The sequence below is a fragment of the Cupressus sempervirens genome, chromosome 3 (genome assembly GCF_028749045.1).
Source record: "Cupressus sempervirens isolate cs-2001-9-10 chromosome 3, ASM2874904v1, whole genome shotgun sequence".
In the NCBI taxonomy this organism is placed as follows: Eukaryota; Viridiplantae; Streptophyta; class Pinopsida; order Cupressales; family Cupressaceae; genus Cupressus; species Cupressus sempervirens.
The window spans coordinates 907104867-907128889 of record NC_143120.1 but is presented as its reverse complement, the minus strand read 5'-3'; the positions used below and the strand labels follow the sequence as shown (position 1 = coordinate 907128889).

The 24023-nt window shown below is 37.7% G+C and overlaps 2 protein-coding genes across 5 annotated transcripts in view; both read right to left on the bottom strand.

Annotated features, from left to right (window-relative positions):
- LOC149569725 (pentatricopeptide repeat-containing protein At5g48730, chloroplastic-like) overlaps nt 1-24023 on the bottom strand; it is a 73438-nt gene that overhangs the window by 22500 nt on the left and 26915 nt on the right. The window lies entirely within an intron of this gene.
- On the bottom strand, nt 11135-12392 carry LOC149569726 (uncharacterized). Its single transcript, XM_089822448.1, has 3 exons — nt 12218-12392; nt 11948-12100; nt 11135-11862 (listed from the first exon to the last, which is right to left on the bottom strand). The coding sequence occupies exons 1-3, from the start codon at nt 12279-12281 to the stop codon at nt 11690-11692; spliced, it is 390 nt and encodes a 129-aa protein (XP_089678574.1). The 5' UTR covers nt 12282-12392; the 3' UTR covers nt 11135-11689.

Below are 24023 nucleotides of genomic sequence, written 5' to 3'. Positions count from 1 at the left end.
TTAAAATCGCATGGTCACAATGTATGAACCAAGGTCCTCTTGAATGTGAATTTATTGATCAATGGAGAATCCATCATGGATCACTCCCTCTTAATCAAGAACACCAAGATCACTAATGGTTAATAACATCCTCAATCTTCTCCCTCTCTTTCAAGGTTGCCTCTAATAACATGTCAGGCTCCCTCCGAATCTCAATCTCCTTCCTGCCATAACATTCTTGGACAAAATGATCAAGACACATAGCTCTTATAGTACATAATGAATTTCAAAAATAGGAGAGACAAACATAATGCTCAAGAATAATAAATGGTTCTCCATAATAAGACCATTATAATGAAATATAGATATTTTAACATTTTATTTCCTTAATAAGACCACATATACTTATATTTTTCATATTTTAAATGCCTAGCATATACATTAATATATTGATTAGAGCAAGACAATTATAAATATCATGGAATCATAATATATTATGAACTTACCTTTATGTCTCCTTTTTGTTTTATTTGAAAATGGTATTTTCTTACCTTTGTTTTCTCTTTTTATAGGACTTGACAAATCATCCATATAAATTACCTTTCAATGCACGATGAATAGGCTCAGCTCGTTTTCCATGGTAATATACAAACGTATAAGTTGTCAGCTATGTACTTTCGCTTGTCCAAGGCTTATATGGTGGCGTCCACATCACCTTTCTCATGCTATCAACTTCCACTAGTCTTTGTATTACATTTAAGGGATTTCGTTTTCTTTTTAAGTTCTCAACTTTCCTTCACCCACTTTAGGGCCAGTCGGTGCCTGATCCCTTTAACCTTTGCGTGATTTGTCAAAATTATGACCACTGTATATACGTTAATACTTCTCTTTTAATATCTTTGTGTAACTGCATACCACCATCCACCTAGGATATATATATTGCTTGGTATTTTCCCTTTTGTCAATGGTATTGTCAAATTAAACGATACTTCTTTGGCATGCTAGTCATGTTTGGCATACACTTGTTTTTGGATGCTCGTGATTAATCGTGCCTTTCCCTTCACAATATATGTTCATATTTTTATTTAGCATATGTCTGAGTCTCCTTTAATCATCTGACTTAGAAAGTCACCAATTTCTATTGAGACTCCTTTTACATAATTGTACGCGTGTCTTTTTATCAGTGACACAACCAAGTAGTTTTATGCATAGGACAACTCCTCCAATTATCTCGTAGTCTTGTTTAATGTATATAGGGTTCCTTCTTTATTACCATGTTGGACGTGAAGTCAATCTGAGATATTCATTGATTCTTCATAGATATTATGTAAAACTCTTCATATACTGTAGCGTGTCAGCAAGCATCATACTTCTCCGGATTTATATTTAAAGAAGTGATAAAATTTCTCACAATTCCAAACTTTACTTCTACAATATATTGGAGGATTGAAGTTTACATGAAATTGAGTTACCACAGCCTGAGACACCCAACAATCATCCATGTACAATAATATTGAACAGAAATGTATTAAAATGCAACCATTGTTTTTCACGAGTCATTTGATCTGCTAAAAAAATCAGAGTGATGGGAAACCAAGCTCATTCTATTATTTATCCAATCCATGTCTTATTATTCTATAGTGCATATATGATTCAACTATAGGTTTCCATCAATAGCTTAGCAAGTCCATAGTGAGGTCCAACAATATATCATAATTTTTGGAACGACTTGTAACTTCTATTGTCATATTTTGTTTATCCTACACTTGCAATTTGGCTCTGATACCATGTTAGTTTTCTTAGGATTGCTGCAAGTGTAATAGCACTGCTGGTGCATTTTGTATGTGTGTTCCAAATGCAACATCCTCTTTAGATATATGTATTGAGAATAGGTAAATGAATAGACACGTCCCTTCATGGGACATGTCTATTTGTTAATAAGATAATTAATAATATATTTAATCATTTATATATATATATATATATAACTCAATTATATGATTATACATATGTCCATCCGACAGAAGCTATCAAACATTAACAGAGCAATATAATTAGAAACCACAACAAGATACTCATGCACAATAACACTAGATATGTTAACAAGGGAAACCTTTGATCAGAGGGAAAACCCTGGTGGGGATGGTACCCACAAGATGATGTGCTAATATAAATATTCCTTGTTAGAGGATGGACCTTGTTAGGAGTCTATAACAACATTCAGTACATATCAGCCCCTATTAGGAGACTTTGAATCCCTGTTAGGAGATTCCAACCCTATTAGGAGTTGTGCCAAGCCTGTTAGGAGTTGTGAAAGGCAGATGGACCCACTGTCCAAACAGCTCCAGGGGCAAGACCAATGAACCCACTATCCAAATGATCTCTATATTATTCCTTGTAGAATAATAGAATTGAACTGTATTGCTCCTTCTTCTTACTCTGTCCTGTCAATCGACCATTGCTTCTTTTGATCTTGTTACCAAATCACAAACCCCGCATCCAATAATCCCTTGGATCACTTACTCGCATTTACCAAACACTCAGCTCCTTTTCACACTTTTTTGAACACTTCGCACTCAATCACTTCGGAATATGATCCTTTACAACAAAAGAAAATACTTTCCTTTATACCCTATCTTCAAAATAATTCCTTGAGTTGGCCTTGAGGCTTTCCCAATTAATTATAATAAGATAATTAATTAATTCGTAATTACAATAGCACTATCGGCTCACAATCTATACAACTTATCACATGCACTCGCTGACATCACCATCAGATTGTCTTTTGTCACAAACTCACAACGCATCTCCAGATTATTTCTCTGTTAGAAGATATAATGCAATCACCTGAAACCACTTCTCAGGTACTTTCTCTGTATTGCTTACTATAAATCAGGCATATCTTTTGTACATCTTCGACTTACTTTACGCGTATTGAACCTTATCATCAAGACACAAAGTGGAACATGTCCTTACCCATGCATCACCAAACAATCAAAACGTTGTCCATATGACCTTGACCTATGTTTGCTACTCTACTAGTCTTTCACAGACTTACTACTATGTTGACATCAATGACAAACATAGTCATAAATGCAACATGTCAATGCTCACCAATGCTTAGGATACTCCCCCAAAGGAATACCATCAGCATTCATGCTAACAATCCATGTATCCTCACCACTTCCTTGAACAAATGTGCTATGTGGAAAGCATCATGAATTGTCTTGAAAGGAACAAAATGGGCCATTTGATAAATCTGTCTACTATGACATATATACTGTCAAATCCTTGCTTTGTCCTTGGCAACCCTACAACAAAGTGCATGCTCAAACATTCCCATGGTCTACTTGGGATGGGGAGAGGTTGATAAAGGCCTACATTGGAGGATGAGCCCTTTTCTTTCTGACACTGCACAACACTCCACATACCTCCTAACATCTAGATTCATTTTAGGCCAAAAGTAAAACCTCTGCACTAACTCTTGGGTCTTAGTGACTCCAAAATGCCCACTAAGTGCAGCATTGTGCTTCTCTTGAATCACATTTTCTCTAATTAACCCTCTAGGGACACACAACTGACTTCCTTTAAATTACAATTCACTTTGCAAAGTATATTAAAAAAACTCACCATGGAAGTGATTCTTGGGTTCTTTGCATACCTTGTATATCTCTGCAAAGTCTTCATCATCAGCGTATAAATCTTTAAAACTTTCAATACCCATGCTCTACAATTGTACTTCTTGTATTGTCAGTAGTCTTCTACTTAAGGCATCTGCTACCTTATTCTACAGTCCCTTCTTATGCTTAATGTTGAAAGTATAGGCCTGCAAATACTCCACCCATTTCATATTTTTATGAATGAGCTTGTCTTGTGAATTCAGGAAGCTCAGTGCCTGATTGTCTGAAAAGAGCACAAACTCCTTTGGAAGCACATAGTGCGTCCACTTCCTTAGTGCTTGGACTAGAGCATACATCTCTAGGTCATAAGAAAAGTACTTCTTCTTAGCATCACTTAACTTTTCACTGTAAAAAGCCACTAGTCTTCCCTCTTGGCTTAGAACAACACCAATAGCCACATTGCTAGCATCACACTCAACTGTGAACAACTTCTCAAAGCTTGGTAAAATCAAGATTGGTGAGTGGCAATATTTTTCTTCAACTCCTCAAATCCACGGTTAGCTTGCTCATTCCAAACAAACTTAGTCTTCATCCCTCCTTTTATAGTATCAAGCATAGGAGCACAAATAGCATTGAACTGCTTAGTGAACTTCCTATAATATTGGGCTAAACCATGAAAACTTCTTATCTCTGTTGCAATCCTTGGAGTAGGCCAGTTGAGAATGGCCTCTGCTTGGATCCATCTTTAGATTGCCTTGGGATAATACAAACCCAAGGCACACTAGCTCTCGTCCCATGAAATCACACTTCTCCAAGTTTATCATCAACTTTTCCTTATTTAGCTTCTTGAAAACAATCTGCAGATGTCTGAGATGTTCCTCTCTAGTCTTGCTAAAGACTAGTATATCATCTAGATAAACTACTACAAATTTTCCTTTGTAGTCTTTTAGGACTTCATTCATGAGCCTCATGAATGAAGATGGGGCATTGGATAGTCCAAATGGCATGACAAGCCATTCATACAGACCTTTTGTGGTTTTGAAGGTTGTCTTCCACTCATCTCCCTCACTGACTCTAATTTGGTGGTATCCACTCTTTAGGTCAATCTTGGTAAAGTATTTGGCTTCTCCTAGACAATCCATTAGGTCTTCTATCCTAGGGATAGGGAACCTATACCTAATGGTTATCCTGTTTATAGCTCTTGAGTCAGTACATAGCCTCCAAGTTCCTCCCTTTTTAGGTGCTAAGATAGTGAAACAACACAAGGACTAATGCTTTTCCTAATGAAGCCTTGGTTTAGGAGTTATTGAATTTGCTTGGCTATTTCCTCATTTTGTTGAGGGATCATCTTATAGGCTGCTTTATTAGGAAGGGTAGCTCGTGGGATAAAGTCAATTTGGTGACTGACAGCTCTCTTAGGGGGTAGGGTTGATGTTTTTCCATCACTTACTATACCTCTATACCTCTGCAAAAACTCCTGCACTTCCTTTGGCAATTTTGTCTTCTTCACTGTTTTGTCTGTATTTCCTTCTTTTGGTTTCAAAACTAGTGCAAAACCTACTCCCTCAACTTCCTCTAAGGTTTCTATGAACTTTTCACTGACCATAAGAACATTAGGGCCTGATGACTTCAAGTACATAAGCATCTCTAATTTTTGCAACCATTGCCTTCCATGTGGCAATGGGCTTCTCTCCTTCCTTCTCTCTCTCATCTTGGATAAATTTCCACCAAGTGAGTGCAGATCCTCTTAGTCTAGCCTTAGCAACTTTAACCTTCTGAGCTTCAATTATGCCATCACATTCAAAATGATTGTCTAGTCCTTCTATCCAATCTAGGACTATCTCAGGTTTCATCTTACCACTAAAGATTGGAATGCCTTCTAGAGCCTTGTCACTTAAGGCCTTCAATGCTTTAAGGAATGGTTCTTCTGTGAATACAGGGTCTAGTTTAGGGACCTCATCCTCAACTGCAACCTCCTTATGTTTTCCTTCAACCTTATCCTTGACTACTTCAATCTTCTCATCCACTTTTTGCTCCAATTGAGCTAGCCTATCTCTAAGCAACCTATTCTCATTTTCTTGCTCATCTACCTTCTTTGCAAGCTCTGCATTTGTCACTAATGCAGACTTACCAACTGATTCTTCTTCTTGAAACACTCACCACAACCCTAATCTCAACTAAGCTCTAATACCAATCTAATAGGATCTCTCCAAGGTGTGCTTGCACAGTCACTATCTAGGACTACACTAGTCCTAGCCTTCTCAAGATCCTAAGCTCACTTCTAGGACCTCACAAATCTTGGCAATCCTGGCCTAAGACTTCCCTAACTCAACTCTATGAGCAACTTTCCTTGTGCTTCACCTTGAGGGATAACTCGACGCAAAGCTTCTATCCTTTCACAAGGAATTTTTATATTAGTATATCATTTTGTGGGTACCATCCCCACCGGGGTTTTCCCTCCAATCAAGGGTTTCCCTAGTTAACATAGTTGATGTTGTTGTGCATACTTGTCTTTCTATGGTAGTTGCATCTACCATTTGCATGAATCAGAATTAATAAAGATATTGAAAGTTGTTTTAAGCATATAACTGATTCATGCCTCCCCACCCCCCCCCCCCCCCCCCCCCCCCCCCACCCCAATTATCTTGGTGGACTTTACTTTCTAACAAGGTTAAGGCACATTTCTTTTTGAGTTCTTAGATATGAGGTGCTCTCTTAAAGAATTTGTGCACGAATGCATTCTTGTGTTTCTCTATGAATGAGATAAAGTTATGTCATTTTACCTTGTGGGACAATATGTTTGAGATGAAAGTTGAAATCTTCAATTGATTGAACTGATTGTGAGAAGATGAATGCACAATGGTTAGACAACAACTCAGCAAAGCATACACACAGCAGTTGTTAGAAGGTCTGAGGCAGATAATTAAGGAGCGTACAAAAATTCTTGCATCATGATTGAGGAAAGTTGTATTATAGCTCATGCAGAACTCACCAAAGATAGAAATGAAAGGGTCAATTATTATTAGCAATAAAATTATATTTGGTGTTATTGCAAATTAAACTCAAGCAACCAACATGTATTCTGCAGATAAAATATGCAGCAATATATTTCTTGATCATGCTCGATGAAATACAGCAGCGATCAAAGAAAAATTTCAATGGATATATATGGAGACAGGATAAAATACAGAAATACCTACAGCATCGATGACCACAATGGACAACAATTATGGCAAGTTTATATGTGATAAATGAAGACGCAATCATATAAGAAAAAGAAGTATATACAACGATAAAGTACAGATAGCAGTGGTTGATAATTACGAGAATGATAAATATATTTTCAAAACAGTGACATCAGAGAATTGAGATAACAAATATGCCTTCATAGTTCAGCAACTCCAATATGGTCAACTAAAATATAGGAAACTAGCAGCGTTGTATGGTTCGTCGTTGAGGGAAGACATTTAACACAACTCATCAAGCACATAGAAGGCATCTCAGATTTGACGTAAATTGGGTATCTCCTAAGAAGCCATAATGCTCAGCGATGTGACATGTAAGCAAGGAAAATGCCATGTCATTTGCTAGGGACAAAGTGAGATGCGATTTTATAATGAAGTGATTTTAATAAACATATGACTTAATCAAAGGCCATATCAGCTTGTATTTAATTAACACAAATTGAATGAAATAAAAGACAAGGATCTTCCACATCACATAAGAAGAAATAAATCTATACCGCAAACATTAAATACTGGAAACCCTTTGCATGCGCTGAAATTGGAGCATCAGAATAGGGAATTTATCAAATGTTTCACACAATATGTGAAGCATAGAAAAAGCATATAGCATGTCACTTCATTAAAAATTAAATAAAGTCCATGTATGCTTGGAAATTTTTAAACAAATACTATCTATTAGTTAAATTGAAAGCTCATGACAGTCAAATATATGCAGAGAATCAAGATATCACCTCATAGAGTGTAGAATGAAGACAAAACAATGATGATTGAAAATGCCTCAAAAACTTTAAAGCAAGTGCAACACCACAAACTTTGCCAACCTCATCCCACCTGTGCAAAAAAGTGAGCTTTGAAACAGTGAGAGAATGTCCATTAAAACACACAAGATTTTTTCCATTATTGCAGCTGTCATTACTCTTACAGCCTTGCATACAATGAGTTTCTCTCATATACAACTTGCAGGATCAAATAGAGGGTTTTCTCTATTGTGGGGTGACGACCAATGTCGGATATTTCTTTTTAAAGTCTATGGTTCAAATGCTCAGTTCGATGTTTATGCCGTGTTTGAATGCGCTAAGAGGAGAGAGAGTTGTTGAATGCATTGTCCCGCTACTTGTTTGGAGAATCCAGCTCATCGCAAAGGTCCACTGGATTGGGCAATTTGAGCAAGCGTGGAGGGAGCTCAGTTGTGAGAAGGGCGAGATCACCAATGTATGTGGAACCTAGGGATAAATCCACAGTCGATCACATTCACTCATGTTACTGTGGAATTAGATAAGTACATTTGTGTACAAGAACCTGCTCATGCCAACAATGTTGTAATCATTGGAGACTATTTGGTCCTGATTGCATCCTTGGAGCAAGATATCTTCCATGAATGGGATGATGTGAGAAGGGTATCTTTTGTGTCAAAGGGAGTATCTAGAATATCCGCTTCAGTTAACTTCTACAGATCTTGTTCATATTGGTTTAGAGGGAGTAGACCATGTCAAGATAGTTTCTTTATTGATTAGTCAGAGGACTATGACTCATGGGATGGAGTCGTATCCACATACGCTAGAAGGCCTTTATGTTGACACCTAGGTTGTGACATTGAAATTTAGATGGGTACTTGGTGAGCTTGGGATTCACCAAGAGTGATGCAGACTCTAACCTTGTATTTCATGATAGGTCAAAGCATGTGGAGATCAAATATAATCATATTAGAGATAAAGGAATAATATTCAATTGAGGTACATTAGCGCTTAAGGGAAAACGACTGATATTTTCACTATCTAGGACTACACTAGTCCTAGCCTTCTCAAGATGCTAAGCTCACTTCTAGGACCTTACAAGTGTTGGCAATCCTGGTCTAACTCTATGAGTGACTTTCCTTGTACTTCACCTTGAGGGATAACTATCATTAAGGGTGCTTCAAACCTTCACTTTTCCTTGGATGTCTCCAAGGACAATTTCACCATAATATCATCACAAGTGTTGCAGGGGGTGTATTCATCACTATGACAACTACTTGGCTCCCAAATGACTCCATTAGCACAGGGCATCTAGGCTTTTCCTATCGAGTTCAAGATTTCCTATGGTTTTGGCCTAATAGGCCTAATTAATCTATTAGCCCTAAACAGAGGATTTTCCCCAATTCTTTCTCAAAACTTCCAAATTACCCCTAAAACTAACTTGATATTCAGATACCCTTTTTTGAGACCTTGAAGATTTTTGAGGTCTTAGATTCCTAGGTCATTTGTACAGTGGATTCCTATAATGTAGGGCTACTAGGGCTAATAGGGCTGAATTTGTGTTGTCCTCTAATTTTGGCTTCGAAATCTACCTAAATGGATTGGCCAATGCCTAATCTCACTACTAGGTGTTTGTGGGACTACTATGCTTCTAAAAGCATGCTTGGTTTCATGCTCTTCCTCTTACGATGATGTTATAAGTTACGGGTGGTTGTCCAATGACTATCAAATCTTGTTGTTAATGTCATACAATGGTTTACAATAAAACAATCCAAAATGCATACCTAATACAATCTACAAGCAAATATAAATACCCCTTCGAATAAACTCTCAAGGGTTTACAAAAAAGTGTCGACGCGACTCACTCCTATGAACAAAAAAAGTAAAAAATGAGCCTTAAAGGAAATTAAATTAATTGTTAGGACTAAACATACCAAAAATTATTATATTACTTTATTTAATGATATCAGGGACATCACAATCCTTGCTTGAAAATTGCTTGTCCTCAAGCAATTGTAGACTTGGATGCTTCTGAATCTACTTGCCTTCCCAGGTGGCATCTTCGATGCGAAGGTACTTCCATCACACAAGAAACTCCTTGGGTGACCTAAGCCTCTTCTCCCAGACATCGATGATCTCTATCAACTCCAAAATTACTTTCCTTTCTCCGTTAATAGGAGACAGTTGTTTTGACACACTATCCTACAGACTTCTTTAGACATGACACATGAAAGACATTGTGACTCTAACTCAAAGTAACAAGAATCAGAATCGGCAAGGCCGAATCGAATCGTGAATCGGCAATGAATCGGCAAATTTGAAAAAACCCTTTAAATTTAAAGATTTTAACAATTTAAAACTTATTTCATGCACCCTTTATTGAATATAACTTAAACACACTATAACATCATCAAATAGAAGTTAAAACTTAACATACATAAACATGGAACATAAAATCCATCACATATGTAACTATGTTATCTAAAATGTAAATTGTAGGCTAGCTGAAGTAAATAGAAATCAAATGATCATAATGATTTAAATCATAGAATGTATGTAAGAATCTAAGATGAAGATCCATGAAAGTTTGAAACATATGTCTATCAATGATTTAGTATCAATATCTGTAAACAAAATATAAAAACAAGGCTCCAGCTCAAGCCTCAGACTCATAGTCATCATCATCATCCTCAACATCATCCTGAAGCTCGGCTGCAGCCTCAGCCTCAGCCCCTGAGTATCCAATCTGCCTAGTAGCAAGGCGTCTAATGTAGGTCCTAGAGGACTACTGAGCCATATCTCCCGCATGTAAGATGGGCTCATGAACGTCGCTAGGGCCTGTGCCTGTGCGTGCACGTGTGCATCTACCAATGCCTGAAGAACGTGCTCTAGCTGCCTCAGCCTCTATATCCACCTGGTCAACCCACACACGGTCTTCCTCAGTGAAGACTGGATCCACAACCTCTGTGAGCCACTCTGATTCTGGATCAATCTCCTCCAGAATGATCGGAGAGGAGTCAGTGCCCAAAATCTGTCTGATCCTAAGACAGAGGTTGTAATGAACAAAGAGAATATCATTCAACTTCTGCACTGTCAACCTGTTTCTCCTCTTCGAATGGATGTGCTCGAACATGGACCAACTGCGCTCACATCCAGAAGCGCTACTTGGCTGACTCAGAATACGAATGGCAATTTTTTGAAGTTTTGGGGTTGTGGCCCCAAACATTTGCCACCATCTATCTGCAATAAGGGAAAAATTGAAAATAGAAACAATTAGTCTCATTTACAAATTACAAGTTAACTCTAAAATTACATAATCAACTTTAAGATTAGAATCTAGATTCATGAACATTGAATATATTATTTAATTTTTACCTGGTTGTAGTGTTGTCTGAGCATTTATGGCCATCCTGCCAGAGAAAAGTGGCCCCTCTTTATTGTTGAACTGCTCTAGCTCAACATTCGTAGCAGCGCTATCTTCATCGCTACTCAACCTCTGAATCACTGTGTATAAGCCAGTGAGAACCTCTGCATCCGCCTTGAACTCAGGACGGAAACGATATGCCGGATTCAGAAAGTAAGCTGCTGCATGGATGGGTCGATGGAGCTGATTCTGCCATCTCCTATTGATGATGTCCCAAATAGGGCCATACCTCTCCTGCACTCCTGCATATTGGGCTTTGATGGCCTCCTTGGCCCTATCCATGCCCTCATAAATGTAGCCCATAGAGGGCTTCTCCCCATCAACAGTTCGTAGCAAAGCTACAAGGGGCTCAGTGACCTACATATAAAGTAAAACAAAAACTTGAGTCAAAACTTAAATATAAAATAATATAACTTAAAGTAAAAGTAAAATACTAAATGTTAAATTGCAATAAATTTACCTGTAGGATTTCTCTAGCGGGTTTCCAAAAACCATCCTCATCAAATATGCAATCCGCCACATCTATCCCTACAGTGGTCGTAGCATAGGAAGAGGAAATCCACTCCCGCCCAACAAACATGCTCCTCAATTCATCCCTTGATGTGAACAAGGACTGCAAGGTGATGAAATTCGAGACAAACCTCGTGATACCTGGGCGAGCTAACTCCTTGCCTTCTGTGTACTTCCTCATTGTGCTAAGGACAATGAATGATTATAAATGAATTTGCATATGTTTTTTGCCCTTTCCACACATGACTTGACAAACTCAAGTTTGCCAATTTCCTCCAACATGAGGTCAATGCAATGTGCCGCACAAGGGGACCAAAATATGGTGGGGTGCCTCTCCATCAAAAGTTTACCTACAACAATTTTAAGTCAATTAGAAATTCAAATTTCAAAATTCAAATAAATTTATTTTCAAAACTTGAAAAGTTAAAAGTTTACCTGCAGCAACATAACTTGCTGCATTATCCGTCACCACCTGGATCACATTTTGTTCTCCCACCTCTGCTATGACTTCCTCAATAGCCTCACATAAGTATGTGGCATTTATTACATGTGCGGAAGCATCAATGGATTTGATGAACATGGTATATCCTACAAGTAACAAAACAATGAATTAGAATATTAAAATTAAATGGATCATCAAAAAATTAGCATTCAACAAATCAAAATTTACAATTATGTATGTAGGAAAGTAGAATGATCAATTACCTCCATAGGATACAAGAAAATTGAGAAGTGTTCTATTCCTCCTATCTGTCCAACCATCAGTCATGATGGTGCAACCCTTTGCAATCCACTCCTTTCAGTTCTCCTCGAGCTCAGCCCTCATGTCCTCTACCATCTCATCCAAGAGGTATCCGCTCAACTCAGCCTCAGTTGGGGCTTTAAACCCCGGACCACAAATAGCAACCGCATCTATCATGTTCTGCCAATAAGGAGCCCTGTCACAAATAAAAATTTAGATGTCAAAGACTCAAATTATAAAACAAGTAAATATAATTAAAGTTTTACTTTTATTTTTAATTTTAACTTTAAAGAAAACAACGAAAAAAGAATCCATTACCTAGCTGCAATAAATGGAATGTTGCAAAAGTACCAAAATTTGCATATCTCCTTTCTGGCAGCATCATGAATCTCCTTGTTCAAACCCATGCCCTCAAGCGTGGGTTGGGAACCAGGAGTAGTGCGGGGCACAAAGTAACTATCCATTCTGTTTTTCCGCACTCTAGGCTGCAATAGGTTGGTGTGGGACTCTGTCTTAGTATGTGACCGACTAGCACTAGCAAGAGCAGAAGAACTAGGATAAAAAGGAGGCCTAGAAGAACCCTCTCCAACACAACCTACAGATGCAGAAGCTAATGCAGATGCAGATGTGGATGCGGCTGCGGATGCGGATGCGGGAACATGGGAGCCAATACCCCTTAACCCTTCAAGTTGCATTTTCCTATTGGCTTTGTCTTTTTCAATTTTTTCTAATGCCATTAAGCAAGTGCGTTTTGCCTCAGGAGTTTGCTGAGTGCAAATTGTAACATCGTGCCCAGATATAGCAGCAATGTGGTATTTCAATCTATAAATACCCCCAGAAGTTATTTTTTCTTTACAAAAATACATTTTGTTTGATATTTGGTTCTTCTAGGAAACTCTTCGTTATATTTCCAACATTCATCTTTTCTACCCATTGCGAATTTGCGAAAAATGAAAGCAAAGGCTGCTGCAATAAAAATTTATATGTAAAATATCAAAGTTTGAAGCTAATAAAAGCTACAAAACAACAAACCCTAGTTTGCAACTTAGTAAAAATAAAGAACATTCAAGATCTAAACTAAAAATCTTGAAAACTATAAAAATTTAACAAAAAATGCATAATACACTAACATGCAAGAAAAAAAAAGAACACTTACCTCTTGCAAATGAGTTGAGGAGTGTTGAGATTGGCTCCTTAATGCTCCCAATGCAATTGATGGCCTCCCCAAATGGATTGCTGATCTCTTTTGTGCTCTTTCTTCTTGCCGGTTAGAAACCTATGGCTTTTCTTTTCTCTTCTTCTCTCTCACTTTTCCTCTCTTCTACTCATGTTAAACAAATAGAAGGCCCTTTAGGGTTATAACAAAGAGAATAGGTCAAAAACAAAGTAAAAAAAGCAAGCAATTTTTTTAAATTTTACAAGTTTATACTTTATTGGCCGTGGGCGATTCATGCCGATTTTTTCAGGCGATTCATGCGATTTTTTGGATGAATCGCCTGAATCGCCTGATGAAATCGGCAATGGCGATTTCCGACTCCAAAAAAATTGCCATTGCTGAATCTAATCGCCGATTCAGGCGATTTTATGGCGATTCTCGTTACTTTGCTCTAACTCCATTCAAGAAGCTCCAATTCATAGGCAATTTCACCTACCCTCTAAATCACTATGTAGGGTCCAACATAGCCTCAAATTTCCCTACCACACATCTTCAAGGAAGATTGTTTGTATAGTTAAAGTCGGAGGTATACTAGATCACCAACCTCAAAACTTTGCTTAGTTCAATGTCAATGCAAACATCTTCTACTAGTTTTGGGCCCTCTATATGTTATTCTTGAGAGATCTCAAGACATGCAAACTCTCTTGTAGCCAGTCTTTGCCCTCAGTGTGCCACTATCACCCAACACCAAATCCATGAATAATGAAGGTTGACAACCATACAATGCTTTGAAGGGTGTCGTGCCTATCGACATGTGATAGGTGGTGTTGTAACAATTGTAATGTTCCCAATTTTTAATAAAATATTTTAATAAGTTTAAATAATTAAATGTTCCTAAAAATTAAATAATATCACAAGGACTTATTTAATTAATAAAGGGACCCAATTTTTTTAAAATTATCCTCAGTGTTTGTCATGGCAGCATTCTTTTGTAAACTCTCGGTAGTTTTCTCAATAGGGATATTTAAGTGTGACATATAGGTAGTTGTTACTATGTGATTTTAGATAATTTCTTTGTATTGCAAAATCTTGTCGGAGTTCAGTTGTGTTTGCCATTTCAAAAGTGGAAGATCTTCCCTACTTGGCTATTACAGTTTCGATGGGATTCAACCCTCACCCTATTCTGATTCTCTATATTACGTTGCTTCGGATCTAGCACATCTGGAGTGTCATCTTTGTCTGCTAATATAAATTCCATGTTCGGTGACAATTTGAATACATTTATTTTCCTTGGTGAATATCTTGTTTATATTGGGCATCCAATTAATAGTGTGCATATGTTTTGGGCATCTCAATCTTCATTTCCTGGACCTACACCTACGGTCATTTCCAAATCATCTTCGGGCCAAGATTGCCTTCAGATAGAGATCCCCTTCGGACCAAGATAGCCTTCACCTTCAGACTGAGATTCCCTTCGCACCGAGATACCCTTCGGGTCAACACTGCCTTCGGACAGAGATCCCCTTCGGATTGAGGTGCCCTTCAAACCAAGATAGTCTTTGCCTTCAAATTGAGATAGCCTTTGGACCAAGATAGCCTTCGGTCAAGATTGCCTTTGGGTTGAGATTGCCTTCGGACAGAGATTGCCTTCGAGCCAAGATCGCCTTTGGGACATTAAAATCCTTCGGACAGAGATTGTCCTCAGGCCGAGATCATCTTCGGAACATTACACTAGTATCAAAGTTGATGATTCTATCAACCTATTGGGAGAATTGAGAGTTTGGACTTGGATCACACTAGGCACCCAACGATGCCATATGGTACATATCTCAATTTTCAACTAATTGGAAGGCACATTTGTTTGTCAAATACTCCAAGAACACTTTTGCATGCAAACTAATGAATGGCAACATTTAGGATGATCAATCCAAGGTAGTCGATGACATCACCTACTACGAAGACAAAGTCTATTTGTTACCTTTGTCCAAGATGAAGAAAAGAATTCTAGAAGAAGACACTTGCACAAATATCGTTGAACCAACACTCAATGATCAACTTGATGGAAATATGTGTTCTACCAGCAACCCTCCGAATAAGCAGTCTCTACCCGTAGTTGTTTAGCTTCTTGGTGATGCGAACTTGATCAAGGATTATTTGTTGGAGCTATCTTTACAGTTGGTTGAATATGGAGTTTACCCTTTGGCTGGCCCTAAGGCATACATGATTGTCACCTCTTTGTGTGAGGGGCATCGTCATGGAACTACAAGTTGTACCTGAGCTATGAGATCCTATGGAGAGATTTATGAGCATGATGGTATGAAGACTTTGGATCTAATCATTAAGGTACCTCAATGAGATCCTAATGACTTTGGGCATGGCCATGTTTATATCAAAGTGGCGTAGCGAAAGCTTGATGGATTTTTACTTTTTTCACCTACATTGTGTGTGTATGTAATCATGATGTGGCATGAAGACTTCAGTAGATACAACTACCTATGCTTGGTTTGGGATCCTAGAGCTGCAACGAGCAAACCGTTTGATGAGGGGTTACTTGATGCAAGCAATTTTTGGGCGAGGATTTGTAATGTCCCCAATTTTTAATAAAATGTTTTAATTAGGTTAATTAATTAAATGGTCCTCAAAATTAAATATCACAAGGACTTATTTAATGAATTGATTTAATTAATAAAGGACCCCAATTTTATTAAATTATCCTAGGTGTTTATCATGTTGGCATTCTTCCCTCACGAATTTTCTCCAAAGGGGTATTTAAGTGTGGCATGTAGGTAGGTTTAGTATGTGATTTTGGATTATTTCTTTGTACCGTGAATTCCTATTGGACTTCAATATTGTTCGCCATTTCAAAAGTGGAAGACCTTGCCTACTTGGTTATTATAGCTTCAGTGGGATTCAACCCTCACCCTATTCTGATTCTTTGTATTACTTTGCATTGGATCTAACACATTTGGAGTGTCATATTTGTCTACTAATATAAATTCCATGTTCGGTGACAATTTGCATACATTCCTTTTCCTTGGTGAATATCTTGTTTATATTGGACGTCCAATTAATAGCGTGCATATGTTTTGGGTAGCTCAGTCTTCATTTCCTAGACCTACACATATAGTCATTTCCAGATCACCTTCAGACCGAGATACCCTTCGGCCAAGATTGCCTTTGGACGGAGATCCCCTTCAGATCAAGGTTGTGTTCCAACCAAGATAGCCTTCACCTTCAAACTGAGATTTCCTTCAAACCAAGATACCATTTGGGTCAAGATTGCCTTCGAACAGAGATCCCCTTCGGATCGAGGTTGTCTTTCGATCAAGATTGCCTTCACCTTCAGACCAAGATTGCCTACAGAACATTATAGTACCTTCAGACTGAGATAGCCTTTTCCTTCAGACCAAGTTTGCCTTCAAATAGAGATAGCCTTCGGCCGAGATTGCCTTCGAGCCAAAATTGCCTTTGGGACATTACAATGCTTCGGATAGAGATCGCCCTCAAGCTGAAATCATCTTCAAAACATTACAACAATACTCACCCAAATGTAGCCAATGACCCATGGCTTTGCTATGTTGAAACATAGTTCCTGAGATATCCCTCTAATCATTTGTTTACCCATCTGTCTATGACCAATAACTCTTTCTTGGGGACAACTCTATCTTTGCCAACCGAAATAACTTCATCCAAAAGGTATTAAGGAAACGGATAACTCTGTCACTTACTATGTTTTGTCAAAGTCCATGCAAACAAAAAACCTCACAAAAAAACAAATCGACCACTTGAGCCACCTAGTAACTGGTGGAGATAGTGAAGAAATGAGCATGCTTGGTCAAGCGATCGACTACGACAAAGATGCAAGCCTTTCCCTGCACTTTGGCAAACCTAAAGATGAAATCCATTGAGATGTTATCCAAGTTCTAGCTAGGGATTAGCAATGGTTGAAGCAATCCCACAAGTAAGGTGTGATTGGATTTGTTCTATTGGCAAGTGGAACATTCTCATACATACTGTAGGATGTCATTCTTAAAGCCCTTCAGTGAAAACCATTCTTGAATATGTCTATAAATCTTCAGGTATCTCACGTGTCCGACTGAAGGTGAGTTATGCATCTCCTTTGAAATTCGTTCCTTCATCATCGACTCGGGGACCAAATAGATTATACCCTTGTAGTAGATGATGACATAAACCACCCTGTACTTGTCATAATGAACTTGATCATCCATCAGCTGGCACGCAAAAGTATTCTTGGAGTACTCAACCAACAAATGTGCCTTCTAATCAACTGAAAACTAAGACAGAGAGGAAATTGCAGGCCTTCTTGATAAAGCGTAAGCCACAATATTATTTTTTCCCTTTACATACTTAATGTCACAATCAAATGCTTGGATTTTTCTCACCCACTTATGTTGTCGTTTGTTCAAATCCCTCTGCTCCAAAAAATATCTGAGACTGTTTTGATCCATTTGCATGACAAACTTTGCTCCAACAAAATACTGTTGAAACTTCGTCAATGTGTGCATGATGGCAAGCATCTCTTTGTCATAGATGGAGTACAGTCACTTAGCACTTGAGAGCTTCCAACTCTTGAATGCAATGGGGTGCGATCCTGCATCAACACCACCTCGATGCCTTCTCTTGATATGTCGCACTCCAAGATGAAGGGTGAGTAAAGTCAAGTAGTGCTAGAACCAAGTAGGAACTAATGACTTTCTTCAACTTGTCAAAGGTGTGTTGCACCTGCTCATTCCAATGGAAGGATCCTTTCTTCATCAGGTTTGTCAATGGTGCACTGAGCTATGAGAATCGCTTCACTAATCTTCTGTAAGAACTACATAACGCAACGAATCCACACAAATCTAAGAGTCTTGAGAGGTGGCAAGTCCAAGATGGCTTGAGTTTTCTGTTGATCTACATGAACCCCCCGTCCACTAACAATATGTCCCAGGTATAATGTTTCTGTCATTCCAAATTCACATTTGGATCTTTTAGCGAATAATGATTGTCTCCATAATTCTCAGCACTTTGTCCAAATGCCTTAGATTGTTCCTCCCATGTCTTACTCTAAATGAGTATATCAATCAAATAATACCAGCAGAAACTTGCACAATTACTTGTTGAAGATGTGGTTCATATAGGATTGGAAAGTGGTCGGAGCATTGGTCCACCCAAACGGCATGACCAAGAGCTCATAATGTTTGAAATGGAAACAAAATGTTGTCTTCTACGTGTCTAGTTCTCTCATCGAATCTGATGGTAGCCAAAGCGGAGATCTATTTGGAAAAAATGGACTATGTTGTGTAACTCATCCAATAACTCATCAATCCTAGGGATGGGATACTTGTTTTTGATAGTTTACTTGTACAATGCATGATAGAGCACACACATCCTAAGGGATCCATCAAAGACGCGAAGGGGCTAGAACTGGATCTAATGCATCCTTTCTTGAGGAGCTCACCGATCATCTTCTCTATCTCATCCTTGAATTTCTTAGGATGGTAGTAGGGTGTAGTGATGACAGGCTTGACTCCTTCCTCTAGCTCTATGATGTGCTCAAAGTCACAGTGTGGAGGTATGTTAGGCGGTATGTTAGTGAAGACCATGTTGTGCTTATCCAACACAGTCTGCAGCTCATCATCTTAGTAGAAATTTTGTTGCCTCTATATAGGTTTTGTGGAGACTAAACAACACACCACCTAGACTACATCATCATGTCTAAAGATTGCCTCCATCCATCATGTAGATATTCCCTTCAAGCTGCCATTTGTCATTTCCCTCAAAACTACCTTTTTGCCATCCACCTCGAAGGAGAAATTCGTCCTTTTAAAACTCTATGTATACTTATCTAGAGTCTCCATCCCCTAAATGCCCACTATAACCTCCATGTCATTCAGAACCACTACAAAGAAGTCACTTCTTACCATGTGGTTCCCCATGGTAATGCTTAGGTGTGGAACTAGATGGGTATAGGACACAATGTTTCCTCCTACCACCTTAACTTCAAACCCTTGGTGTGCCTCTATACGCAAACCTCTTCAATTCACAATGATGAGTTGATGAAGTTGAGTTTGGCCCCACTATCGAGCATGACCCCCACTATCGAGCATGACCACAACCCTTTGTCCCTAGAGAGTACCCAATACGCAGAATATTGTGCACCTTAGTGTACAATCAAGTGCAACTATGACACCGCCTCCTTGAACCAATTTAGCAATCTTCTCCACACAATATATGTTAACTTCCTTAGAGACTTGTTGACCCTCACCTTCAGCCTCAAGATCCACATGCTCTTCCTCATAGTTGAAAATCCCCTCAATGTAATGGATTTTTCCTTTGCCCAGGTATCAGTACCTTGGTTTCCATGGGTCCTTACAATTAAAACGGTATTTCTTTCTACTGAGCTCCTATCCGGTGGCCTCATCCAATAATTTCTTCTTTGGTTGGGCTTTGTTTTCTTTTTCTTGGGATGTGAATAATTCCTAGAGGAAGAAGAGGAGGATATCTCGTGCCTTCTTAATTGCTTCAATGAGGGTGACAAGATTGAATCCTTTCACCCAACCTTTTAAAGGTTCCATCAGTCAATCCATGAATAGCACAATCTGACACCTCTCTGAGATGTCCATTGCCAGTACAGAAAGCCTTTGAAACTTTGCAATATAATTGTTGGCTAACTTAATTCGCTTTATCTACGCCAACTCTTGCAAATTAAGCTCTGGATCTTTTCTGGTGAAGTGATCTATGAGCCTCTCAATGAACTGGACACAAGAGGTTATTTGATCATAACTAAGAGTAGTCATTCCATGATGCCACCACTCATGCGTGACTCCTTCCAAATGAAGCACAACAATTTTAATCGCTTCGTCCTCAGGCATTGGGTTGACAGAGAAATATGTGTCTGTCTTTAGTACCTAGGCCTGTGCAGACATTGATCCCTGTCCATCAAAGGATGACAGTTTTACCTTGCCTATCTTCCGTTTGAGGTCATCATTATAATAGCCACGATCATTGCTGCCTAAATATCGTGTATGTAAATCTACATAATCTCTCAAGGATGTCTCCTTCAAGATTCGTGTTCCTCCAGTCTTGCATTAGTTGCTCTTGCATTTCTTGGAAAGTGGGCTCTCGCTCCCATCGAGGTGCTTTGACTCCTAGCAAGAATGTCAACATTGATAGTTGAAATGTGAAGGAAGATTTTATCTCCTTGTCACTGAATTATCGTTGTTCACATTTTGTTCTTCATGTGTTTTCCTTTGGCTACTTTTTGCAACGTCTCCTCTGTGATTCATTGATGTTTTTCCCCTTTGATTGGGGTGTCATTGAGTTTGGGTTTGACTTATGGTGAAACAATGTCATGATTGCCTCAACAAGGTCTTGTCGTTCCCCCATTCTATCCACAGAATGTTGTTTCCTTCTCCTTGTAGTGTATACTTGCATCCACTACCAAACAAGCTAGCAAGATCACCAACTCTGATACTAATGTAATGTTTTGAGGGTTTGATGGTCGTACGGCTGAAGAAGTTCGATTGTCAACTACACAAACCCAATTGGTGAGTATAGATGAGTCTGTATGATCGAGGGTCATACAATGATGTCGTTGTATGTTAGGGGTCGTCGTATGGTAATTGTTAAACTTTGTTGTTAATGTTGTATGGTGGTTGTATGTGGAATGTCATACAATGTCAAGTCTAATTGAATCTTATACACCTGCAAATAGGCTCTTGTATATGTCTTATTGTGGTGGCAGAATAGGAGATGTTGTTCGTTCTACTATTTTTGCCATACAATCACCATAAAGTGATAGGTGTCGTACGATCAGGTCCAACTACGCCGATGATGAAAAATGCATAGACAATGATATTGCCAATATTAATATTATGATCATCGACTTAATCCAAAGAAGAGACAAAGGAATTTCTATTAATAGAAGTACTACATATTTGCACAAGGAACACCAAACAATTGGAGGATAGGTAGATGGTCTCTACCATGCTAATGATGCCAAAATAATTAAATTCAAATAATGATAGAACTTCGGATTTGTCGGATCTGAAATAGAGAGAGCAGAACAAAACACGATGAAAAGTTACTCCCACCAAAACTATATTTGCCAAGTAGAGAAGATCTTTCACTTCCCAAATTGCCTGCACTTCAAATGGAATTTGCAATAAAATAAAATAATCCAAGACGCATACCTACTACAACCTACAAGCCAGAATAAATATCCCTAAACTCTTGAGGGTTTACAAAAAAGTGTCGACACAACTCACTCCTATGGACAATAAAAATAAAAAGGGGCTTGGAAGATAATTAAATTAATTGCCAAGGTCAAACATACAAAGCATTATGATATTAATTTATGTAATGTACCAAGGACATCACAGATGTTAGCGTCCAAAGGATGAACCAAAAGTTATTGAGAAGGATTTCTCCCTAGCTAAGAAGAATTATTAATTTTATTGTAGCTATGGTTGGATTCCTTCATGACGACATAGGTAACATAAAGGTTGTGATAATATTGATAATATAATAATTATATTATATAATTATTATATTGTATAACTATTAAATTATTATATTATTATATTATATAGTATTATTATAGTGATAATATTGCTTTATTAAATTATAGTATAACTATTATATTGATATTATAATTATATTATATTATGTATCATAACATAATTGGGGCCTACTGGGAAGTGTAGTGTCCCTTGGTGAAGGAGCACTACCAATATGTATAAAGGAAGAGTGCAACTTCCTCTTTTGGCATCAAAACAAATAATCTGCTTATGGAGAAGCAACAATACTCATGGAAGACAATCGTGAATTTCTATGGTTGGGAGGGCAAATCAATCCCTAATGTTAAACGAGCAAAGAAATCATTAGTCAATCAGTCCAAAATCCATGTAAAGGCATATTTCCTGCATAAGGACCTTAAAATCCTTATAGAAATTTATTTTCCTCACTAATAATTGCAAAATCCTAAGGAAAATCAATGTTTCTTTATAAAAATACACAAAATCGAGACATATTATGAATTTCCCCACTTATTGTGATCAAAATCGAGACTAATTGTGACTTTCCACACTTCTTTTGATCAAAATCCGAAGATAATATGAATTCCCCCACTTATTGTGATCTAAGTATGGACTTATTAAAAAATTCCCCACTTATTTTGATCAAAATTTGGACACATCATGAAATTCCCCACTTGTTTTGATCAAAATCAGGACATATCATGTGTTACATCCCAAATTTTGCCCTAAGTTTTAAATTGATCATAGCCATTGGTTTAACGAATTATTTATTTCCTGATCATGTGAAACAAGTTAGTTAATTATAGATGTTGTATCAAATTATTGCCTTCTTGATCATGTGAAACAAGTTAGTTAATGATAGACGTTGTATCAATTTATTTCTTTCCCGATCATGTGAAGTGAGTTAGTTAATTATATCCGTTGTATCAATTGACAATGAGTTATTTCATTCATGATCAAGTGAAATGAGTTAGTTAGTATAGATGATGAAATCTATAACTGTCATTAGATGATCGATAATTTTTTTGAATTAACGATTAATATATCTTTGAATTAATGTGTTGGCGAGAATGTTTTATTTGGGGGATTGCAGGAAGAAGACTGAAGAGAGGGGAAGCGTTGCTAAATAGGATCATCGGAAGGGGATGGTCGATTGGTCTAGTCATCAAGATCGATAGGTATGACCTAAGACTACCTTGGAAAGGATACGAAGACTTGACAACATATTACATTATGGGACCGCATGAGCTATTAGGAAAATAATATTTTAAAAAAAAAAACTTAAATAATCTAAATTAAGAATATAAATTCATACCTTTAAAGATTTATGATTGGAATCTCTTATTTTATCATTACTATACATCCTTAAGAATACAAACATATCTATAAAAAAATGAAGTGACACCAATAAATTATAACTTTATAATTTAATGCTGTCATTTCACCAATCTATATACATAAACATATGTAAGAACACATAATAATAATTAAATAAGAATTAAAAACTCTTCAACTCTTTCTTTTTCTTTTTCCCTCTTTATTTTCTTTCTCCTATATTTCAAATTTAGAGGCATTCGAAAGGCCTTCTTGATAACTAAAGGAAGCCGAAGAGCCAAGGCCGGCCAATTAATATCATATCATGGATCATTTTTGGGACAACCTTTCTATAAATTGCGTGATCTCTTCCTTACATTGGCAAAAGCTAAGCAAGCCTCAGCTCAACCCGATATTCACAGCATACCATTCCGTATTGAATCCTTTTTTCCTCCTCATCATCCGTCAACCAGATCAGAGCAAGGAAGCCATGGTAGTTCATCTATTCCAGCCGCGGAAGAAAGGACTACTTTGCTATAGGTTATGCTAAGTTCATCTTGTTATTGTTTGTTTCGTCTCTTTCCTCTTTATTTGATGAATACCCAAGTCTGAGTTCTATTATTGATCTTCTATTCTTGTTAATGCTATATCTGCTATTGGACCAGAATACTTGGCTGAATGTATTAGAATATAAATTCCTTAGTTGGAGCCTTACAAGAAGCCGATATCATGTCATTTGTTTAGTATCATAAATCATGA